This window comes from Nannospalax galili, unplaced genomic scaffold (assembly GCF_000622305.1).
Source record: "Nannospalax galili isolate Female #2095 unplaced genomic scaffold, S.galili_v1.0 scaffold150, whole genome shotgun sequence".
NCBI classification, from domain to species: domain Eukaryota; kingdom Metazoa; phylum Chordata; class Mammalia; order Rodentia; family Spalacidae; genus Nannospalax; species Nannospalax galili.
In genome coordinates, this window is record NW_008329320.1 from 1,500,897 (window position 1) to 1,511,069 (window position 10,173).

Here is a 10,173-nt window from a genome sequence, read left to right on the forward strand (position 1 = left end):
TAAAAAGTCAGCTTCCAACTGTGCACAGCTGACCCCTAAATAAAAAATAAATAAATAAAACACTATTGTTTGAAATACATAAATTGAGTTTTTCCTGTGAAAGAACAGGTATAAACTGAAGACTCAAATGGAGCTAGCATTTATGGAGCATAAGCAATGTGCTAAAAGTGGAGTTATTTCACACACACAAAAAGAATAGAATAGAATTTGAGTCAATAGGCAAAGAACTCGTGTGAATCACAGTTCGTGACAGACCCAACAAAGACCACGAACTTGCTGGGAAGGCTGTGACTTATTGACACTGAGGGACACCATAGGTTTCAGAGTTATTTCCTCAGAGCCTGATTTGGGTGCTATGGAAGGCAACCTGGATCATCTTCAAAATGATACTGAAGATGTCCCCATAAGATAGGCGGAGTGAGGTAGCCTTATTCCAAGATTAGAAGCTGGAAAGGCTGCACATGGCTGGTTGGAGGAATTGCCCACATTGGAGGACCCAGGAAATTGCCACTGACAGTCTTCAGGCTCTGCTGGCTTCTCTTTCTCTTTTCTTTTTTTTAAGTTTTGCACATTTATTTTGGTGTGTGTGTGTGTGTGTGTGTGTGTGTGTGTGTGTATCCTCAGGAACACCATTTACATCCTTTGAAACAGAATTTTTATTGGTCCAGAGCTCACCGATTAGACTTTCCTAATGGACCCAAAGAATCTTCTGGTCTTCTTGTCCCCAGTGCTGGAGTTTTAAGTGGGCACCACTACTCTTGGCAGTTTTGCATGGATTCTGAGGGTTGAACTCAGGTTATGGTGCTTGCAAGGCAAGCATTTTACCGACTGAGCTGTCTCCTCAGCCCCCTCCTCCCGAGCGCTTCTTTTAGGAGAAATGCCAGCATTTGTTCAGTGACCACATCTAGGCATCATTGCCAGATGACGGCTACACCCAAATATGTAAGAACTTTCTCTGCCCATAACAAGCCTCCAGTGTTGCAGCCCTTGTTAGTGTAACAGTAGCTAAGCACAATCAGAGCGAATTCTACAGAAGCTCACTATGATCTCCCCACCCAGCTGGCCATTCCTCTCTTTACTTAAGTCTTATTTTGGAAGGGTGGGGAAGAGCCAGTACTGGATCAGCCCATGCATTTCTGGAGGAGTGAATGGGAAGTAAACTGTGCATGTGAGTGGGGGGCAAGTCACCTATGCACCTGAGTTCATAGAACATTGCCACCATTAATTTGTGCAAAACTTTTGTTTTAGTTATTAATGCATTTTTCTTCTTACTCTCCACTCTCATTCCACTCCACGGAAAACCATACTAATGTGTTCCATATGTAGTTTTTGTTTGCATGTGTTCTGGAAAGCTTTGTGTGTGTGTGTGTGTGTGTGTGTGTGTGAGAGAGAGAGAGTTGAGAGAGAGAGAGAGAGAGAGAGAGAGATTTTCCAATAATATAAGTAACTCTGTGTAGAATTTTCTTGTTTCTTATTTTATTATTTTTATGAGATTTTTCCCTATGTGATTTGTGTTTGAATGTGGCAGTAAGACTATATCTGGACATTTAATACTTAAACATTAAGACTCTTTTTTAGTTGTTGAGGAACTATTGGTGGCTGATCACTGCTGGGTGAGGGAGAGTTGATTTTCTTCAGGGGAGAGATTCTAGATAGACTGACCACGCTCCAATGGATGAACTCACGGGGCATCTGAGGACACAAACCTGACTTGATAGACTGTAACATATATGACAGAATGCATGAAATCCAGTTGGGGGAGGCTATGGGAAGGTGCAGATAAGGGAGGGGTTCTAAATATGATAAAGTTGTGTTGTATGAAATACACAAAAATTCAATAAAATATGTATTGAAAAAAGAAAATTTTTCCAAATTTGTTTTTATTGAATTTTTGTGTATTTCATACAGGACATTTCAAACAATCTTAGTCATCTTTATACCCCCATCCCCACGGGCACCCTCACATATCCCCCCCACTGGAATCCATATACCCTGTCATCCATGCTAAGGTACACTGTATCAAGTCAGTGTCCCCAGAAATACCCCAGTACAAGTCCATCCACTGAGGTCTAGTCAGCCTATCTAGACTCTCTTGTTTTGGGAAGATCAGCTCTTCACTTAGCAGTAATCAGTTGCCAGTATTTCTTCAGCTAAGATTGGAGTCTGCAGTTCATTTTTTGTCTGCAGGCAGACACGGGATGTATGTTTGCTGACACCATTGCCATAGAATCACATGAGTAGTTTCCCCAGAGCTTGTAGGACTGTTTCCATATAGTTGTGTACCTCGTCCCTGGCTCTTACAATCTTTCTGCCCCATCTTCTGAGTGGGTGATGTTTAATATAGAAGTCCTGTCCAAGGACCAGCATTCTGTAGACTCTTAATCTCTATGCTTTGACATTTGTGTCCTTTTGTATTCCTGGCCCTCTGTGCCATGAGGGAGCTTCATTAATGAGAACTGAGAGATTCATTAGAGTCCTCATCTTTGCCCCTGTTATATGTTCTGTGAGCCTTAGGTGTAGAGGTTGCATTGTAGATGTGTCACTTAGGCCTGGGCAATTCATAGACAATGTCTGTGTGTAACCAGTTGTGGTACTTGGTAATAGTCTCTGACTGGTACAAAATAAGCTTCTTTGGTGAATGGTGACTGGGATATTTGTCTGTAAGTATAAGGTTACATAATTTGTACATAATAAGAAATAACAGTAGTCTAGGGATGTGAGAGTCTTGGGTTTTTTTCTAAGATCTATGACCACTCCAGGCATGTGTATTTGGTTATGTTTACAGAACCAAACTTGAGTTTCCTCCCACTGAGTGGGTTTTTAGTCCAATTAGGTAGCTGTTGATTGCCGCCAAGATAAAAGTGCCACTACTGCACCAATGATATATGCTGTGCCGGCCATTGTGCCGGTTATTTGGTCTTGAAACTGTTGTTGGACCACCGAGTGATATTTTTTCCCTTTGCACTTTCATAGTGCTCTCCAAAACTATGAGAGCTAGCCTTCAGGGGAAGTGGCTTCAGGTCAGTTTCAGCTCTATTGCTCCAATTCCTGTGTCCGAATTATGTTCTGTATTCAGCAGTAGGGATGTGGCAATAGCCTGTGTAATTTTGGGAGTCTCTTGGATCCCCCTGGCCAACAACTCAAAGGAGGTGCCTCCTGTCTGGCACTGTTTCTTGTTATGTAGCCTTTAGCTATATGGTCTCATGCAGAGGTATTATATGTGTAATTTGTCATTAGGTATGATTTTCTCTGGCTTTTTAAAATTAGCTAGGCATTATTTATCTGTCCTTTCTGTCTCCCTGTCTAACGCTCCCACCATGGTTTCCCCATTTAAAGTATCCTCATTTTCCTTATTTCTCCCTTGATAATAGCAGTCTTTTATCACCTCTCTTGAGCTCCTTCTTTTGCTTTATCTCCAAGGTTCCTTGTATAACCCTCCCTCCCTCTCCCATTTAAGCGGTCTCATTTTTATCCATTTCTCCCTTAGTAATGCCTATCTTCTGCTCTTCTCTCTCAGGTTATTTCTTTCCCTTTACCTCTCTGGTTCCTTTTCATTATCGTGGTTCCTGTAGTTATGTTGGATACATACTCACTTATAAGGATTTGGTGCTAGGATTCACATAGGAGGGAGAACATATGTCATTTGTTTTTCTGAGTCTGTGATACTTCATTTAGTATAACAATTTCTGATTCCAACCATTTACCTCAAAATGTCATGATTTTGTCCTCCTTCTTTACCTCTGAGTAGAACTCCATACTGTAAATTTACTAGAGTTTCATTATCTACTCATCAATTGAGGGACACTTAGGCTGCTTCCATCTCTTAGCTATTGTGAAAAGAGCAGCAACAAACATGGATGTACAAGTCTCTCTGCAATAGGATGAGTCCTTTGGGTATATGCCAAGGAGTGGTATAACTAGGTCAAATGGTAGGTTAATTTTTAGTGTTTTAAGAGTTCTCCACACTGCTTTCTACTAGGGGTTGCATGAGTTTGCAATCTCACCAGCACTGGATGAGAGTTCTACTTTCCCCACATCCTTTCTTGCATTTGTTCTCGTGATCATAGCCAGTCTGACTGGGGTAAGATGAAATCTTAAAGTGGTTTTCATTTGCATTTCCCTAATTACTAACGAAGTTGACCACATGAAAAAAAAGACTATTTTTTTAGTTCCTGAAAGTAGACTCTCTGAGCACTGCCCCATATTACATCCAAGGCAGAGAAGAATGGCTCTAACAATTAGATTTTAAGGTAATTGTTTGTACGGAAAAAGCTCCTTTTGTAAGTGTCCACCATCAAATCCAGTTCTTTCAATGTACATATTTACTAATTTATCAGTACATGATCTATAACCTGTGGTGTTAGGATTCTGCTTCTAAAAGTATCAGGATTATACTTAAAGAAAAGACAGTATAAAATGAAACCATTCTGGAATGTACAGAAAGGACAGGAGGGGGTTCACAGGGAAGAGATACAACTTCCGTTGGCTGGGGACATTAGGAGAATGGAGCGCCGTATACATATTAGTTGCTAAGGGAATTTCATGGTGATGGGGAATTTGTGTGGTGGAAACATTCTCTAAGCTTGAAGTCAATATGGTTTTGCAAACTAGAATCTCAGTTCTAAACGGGAGTTTGGCTTGCTACACACTCAGCCTGGGTTTCTGAGTTTAATTTTGTTTTCTTTTCTTTCAGATCATTTTATCAAGACCCTTCCAGAATACCACGTGGTGGGGCCAGTCCGAGTAGATGCCAGTGGGCATTTTCTGTCCTATGGCCTGCGTCATACTGTTGCCAGCAGCAGGAGGAAGAGAGCTGTAGGTGGCTCAGATGACCCGGTATACTACAGAATTTCACATGAAGAGAAAGATCTGATTTTTAACCTGACGGTCAACTGGGGATTTCTTTTCAATAGCTATATCGTGGAGAGAAGATACGGGAACCTGTCTCATGTTAAGATGGTGGCCTCCTCGGGCCCACCCTGCCATCTCAGGGGCACAGTTCTACAGCAGGGCACTACAATTGGGACAGCAGCCCTCAGTGCCTGCCATGGATTGGTGAGTGTCTGGGCTTCTCATCTTCCTCTTCTGCCCCAGGCCTTGAGGGTCTTAGCCTATAAACTCTGTACCAACAGTCACAGTTGCATCAACATATGCAGATTGAGCCCTATGTTAGGGTAATTCTGGCTTCCAGAGGAGTTGGGAGAAAGTGAATACTAAATAGAGAATAAGGGTGTATTGACTCTGAAGAGACTGAGAGAACTACCTGGAATAAGGCTGGATGGATAGAGGGAGGATCTGAATTGGTCTTCAGTCTCTGGGACAGGCCTAAGGGTCACTGTTGATTGAATATCTATCTTCCCTTTAGGTAGATGACCCTGTTTTAGACAGGCTGTTTCTACTAATGATGAGGATATTATCAGCTGCTAGTATATAGTAGGTGACTATATGTACTTGGTGATCAGACTTCTCGTGGAACCCTGGGTTGTCAGTAGATTCTGTTTAGCTTCGTTTTTTTCATCTGTAAAATGGAAACGAGAAGACAGTCTCAGAGCAAGGACTGGCAAACTGTGACCTACCTGTGGTTCTTCATAAAGTTTGTACTGAAACAAGATACACTCAAGCATTTACATATTAGCTATAGCTGCCTTCAGACTACAACAGTAGAACTGAGCAGTTGGAACTGGCCTTTATAGAGTGTCAGAGTATTAAGTGAATTAATGTACATATCTAAATCTTAGAAGAATGGTTAGTAAATAATGATAATGAATATTAGATACTATTCTTATTTTTTATGTTTGAAATATATAGGCACTGGAATGTGTGGTTTTGATGTGGCTTGTGTACAGTCTTGCTCCCTACAACAATTTTATGGAAGGTTGGAAGTATTGTTTCTTATACAGTTATTAGGAATTGCCAGAAGGTTAGAAGTATTAAGTTTCTTGTGTATGTAATATGAATTTCCACTATTATAATTGCAACCCAAAGTTTACTTTTCAAAATTTAAAACTGTGTTTGAACATTGGTAGGGCTGGGATATTAAATAGTGGAGTACTTGCCTAGCATCTTTAAAAAATTTTATTGAGCTTTTGCACATTTCATACAACAGTTCTTAATCAAATTAAGATTAAGAGGCATCCATGCCTCTGCAACCCCCCACTGCACCTCATGTATTCTGCCATACATGTTAAGTCCTATCCAGTTAGGCATTTGTACCCAGATGTTCTTCAGTGCAAATTCATCCATTGGAGTCTAGTCAGCCCATCTACAGATTGTATGTAAGGCATACTCTCCCTCACCCAGTAGTAATCAGTCTCCGATAACTCTCATTCTAGGGCTAGCCTATCACCCATTTCCCTTACTCCACTCTGGGCCCTTGTCTGATTGAGTCAGCATGGCTCCTGTGCTCCATGCCACCAGTGCCACAAGTTCACATGTACAAGCTTCCAGTGGCCTGAAACCCTCTGCTTCCCTGTGTGCATGAACCACTCTGTCTCTTACAATCTTTTCCACCCCCCTCTTCTGCAATGGTCCTTGAGCTATGGATGGGTGAGGTTTTTATAGGAGTCCTATCCAGGGACACACATTCTTCAGTCTACTATTCTTTAAAACTTGACCAGTTGTGGCCTTCTGTGTGCATCACACTCTGTTGTAAGAAACTTCACTGGTGAGAATTGAGGAATGCACTAGATTTCTCTCTACCCTTTGTTCTGCTATGTTCCATGAGCCTTTGGTATAGAGGTTCAACTGTAGATGTGTCACCTATTACTGGGCATCTCTCAGATGTATATTCTCTGTATCTGGCCAGTTGTGGGATCTTTGAGGTTCTGGATTCAATGTCTAATACTGAAAAAAGATGAAAGAATGTACGAGAAGATTGATTCCTTTGCCCCTTTACTGCTAACTGCAGCAACAGTGCCTGGGAAACAGCTTAGGGATCACGTTGAGGTTTCCTTAGGTTTATCTCAGGCATATCTCAGGGTATCAGCATTCACAGTGTATGCTTGGGGAGTGACTGCTGGGAAAGAGGTCCCAGATCCTGAAGGTCATGGTGACATCTGAGGTTTGCCAAATAGAACCACATGGACACCAGCATTCTAACAGGAAGCACTTGTTCTAAACCTTTCCATCATAACTGCCACTTTGCTGAAAATTTCTATTCTGCATAATTAAGGACTTTCTTGTATAGTTTGGCTTTGATGGAATACCATGAGACAGCTCAGGCAGAACATTGTATAACCATTTAAATTTTTCTGAGGGACTTCCGGTAGGGTCCTAATATGTTCCATCACTCTAGTCCTAGAGAACCACTTGATTTCTTTCTGTTGCTATGTGATGACAAGATCTAGAATCACCTAGGAGACAAGCTTTTGTGCCTGGCAGTAATTATCTAGATTATGTTAACAGAAGTAGGAAGACCCACTGTGGGTGATAGTTGCACTGATTGGGGTTCTAGGCTGAATAAAAAGGAGAAAGAAAACTGGGCATTAAGGTTCATTACTCTCTGCTTCCTGCCTGTGGATGTAATATGACAAGCAATCTCAAGTTCCTACCATCATAACCTTTTTTGCCCTGATGGACTTCTCCTGGAACTATAAGCTAAAATAAACTCTTCCTTCCTTAGATTGCTCTTGTCAGGTATTTTGTCAAAGCAACAGGTAGAGTAACTAATACACTAAAGATCTGCCTATTTGAAATTCATTATTAAACTGCTGTCCTGGACTTGTGCTCATGGGAACTTGAGAAGCCTGGACTTCAGTAGTTGTTCCGAGCCTTGGCTCAGTGTTAGAATCATTTGAGAACTTTAATGGTTATATAACACATACATATACACACACACACAAACATGAAATTAATAAAATGAGTAAAACATATCCATACCCATTGCCTGGCATCCCATGCCCTAGCTGTTGTGATTTATTCTGATGGTGAAGCCAGGCATCAGTCTTTTTTAAAGCTTCCCAGGTGAGTCTAATGTCAACAGGTGTTACCAACACTGCTCATGAGAACGGGTGTTAATCAGCAGTACTAGCCAATATTACTATAATGTAGCTGATCTCCCAGCACCCAAGGGTAAGAATGCTGCTCTGAATTGCTCCTTACTTTCATCTCATGCTTCCCAACGGAAACTGCATACTGTTTAGCCTCGGTGTGGGGGTGTGGGGCTGGAATTCTAGGACCAATTAGTGGGTGACCATCCAAAAGGAACCAAAAACCAAGTAAGTTTTGCCTTTCTGTAAGCACACCACTTGACTAACTTTAAGTTCGTTAGCTAATATGTCAAAATTAACCAATGTCCACCTAGATTGGCCTTAGAAGGAATTAGATGCATTTGTGACTGACTTCACGTGAATACACCCCTGGAATCTGACCGCTGGAGTATTTGCCCTCTTTTATCCAGGGATGACCCCACACCTACATTTGTGGGGTGATAGACTTAGGGTCTGCTGACTCTAAGCCTCATATCACTGCAGGGGAATCTGTGGGACAACTTTCTTCTTTTAATGTCCTCTCACACAGCTTTTATTTCCAACTGTTCCCCCTGGAAGCTGCATGCAGGCTGAGTTCAGCCCACATCCCTTGCTCAGCAGCACCTGTCTGCCAGGTTCACCCCCGACCTCCTATGCTGCAAAACGTTCACAACTTTGAAACTGTGGACTTGTTTTAATTGAAAAGCTTAGTAGATTTTTTCTATTCTAAGCTGTTTGATGGAAAAAGTATGTTCTTTAATCAGTGACTCTGAATTCAGCTTCAGTAAAAGAGTGTCCCAGTGGGGCTGGTTTGGGGTTTGCTGCTGACAAGGGCACTAAGTGACCGATTTCAAGTGAATCTGTTGTATTTCAGTTTATATTTCTACACAGGAAGTGTAGTGCAAAAGATTAGATTTCACACTCCCATCCCAAACAGCTTTGGGGCTGTGATTTTTATGGGATACTATGCTTCAGCCAATGTCCTCCTTTAGTCAGCTTTTGTGCTGTATACCTGGGTCAGTACAGTAAACCAAAAAAAATTTTTTTTCTGGCTACAAAGCATTATTTAATTCCTACTCACAGTATTTCTTAGCTATAGCCTTATTACATGGAACGCTACTCTTGGCCCTGTCATGAACTCTTGTCTCAATTCCAGCCCCTGCTGGGAAATTAAATCCTGATTCCAAATCCAAAGAGCTGCTTGTGGATCTCCCCAGGGCCACCCAGCTGTGACTTTCACCCCTGGCTTTCACTTCATTTTTCTCTTTTGATACACTGAAATTTTCTTTCTTGTTTTGAACTTAAATGTGTATTAAAATTTTAACGAGATTTTTCTGAGTTTTTTTTTAAGCCAAACTTTTAATTTTGAGGTAGCTGTGGATTCATATGTAGTTGCAAGAATATAGAAAAATGTCACGTACCCTTTCACCTACTTTCTTCTAATGATGACAATCTTGCAAAATCACTGTACAACACGACAGCCAGAATTTCGACACTGATATAGTGAAGATATCAAGCATTTCCATCACAGGAATTTCCTCTTCTTGTGATGGTTCTAACATTTTTTCCCAGTCCTTTTACCCCTTTGATCAGCTTTCTTCCACTGCTATGATAAAACACTGACCAAAATGATGTTAGGTTGGGAAAGGTTTATTTTATCTTACACCTCATAGTCTATCATCAAGGGTAGTCAGGGCAAGAACCCAAGGCAGGTGTCTGGAAGCAGGAATGGAAGCTGAGACCATGGAGAAACACTATGTACTGACTTGCCTTCCCTGAGGCTTCCTCAGATAATTTTCTTTTCTTTTTGTCCTCTGATTTTTTTATTGAAGTTTTGTGCATTTCATATAATACATCTTAATCAAATTTAGACCTCCTCCCCCCTCCTTGCCCCCATGGCACCCCCCACATCAGATTTCAGAAATTCTGTTATATATGTTAAGTTTTATCCAGTCCAGCATTTGTATCCAGATGTCCCTCAGTGCTTTTCTTACATTGCTCAGGCCCACCTTCCTAGGGATAATACCACCAGCAGTGGGCTGGACCCTGCTATGTTAACCAGCAATCAAGAAAATGCTCCACAGACATGCCCAGAGGAAGTGCCTCAGTTGAGGTTCCCTCTTCCCAGGTGACTCTAGTTGACAAAAACTAGCCACCTCTCTCTCTCTCTCTCTCTCTCTCTCTCTCTCTCTCTATATATATATAT

The 10,173-nt window shown here is 41.4% G+C and overlaps 1 protein-coding gene across 1 annotated transcript in view; it reads left to right on the forward strand.

Moving 5' to 3' along the window:
- The window catches only part of Adamts12 (ADAM metallopeptidase with thrombospondin type 1 motif 12), a 419,706-nt gene that overhangs the window by 7,859 nt on the left and 401,674 nt on the right, over nt 1–10,173 (forward strand). Inside the window, exon 2 of the mRNA XM_008835445.3 lies at nt 4,694–5,055. Coding sequence (XP_008833667.1) covers nt 4,694–5,055 — 362 coding nt within the window. The remainder of the gene's footprint in view (nt 1–4,693; nt 5,056–10,173) is intronic.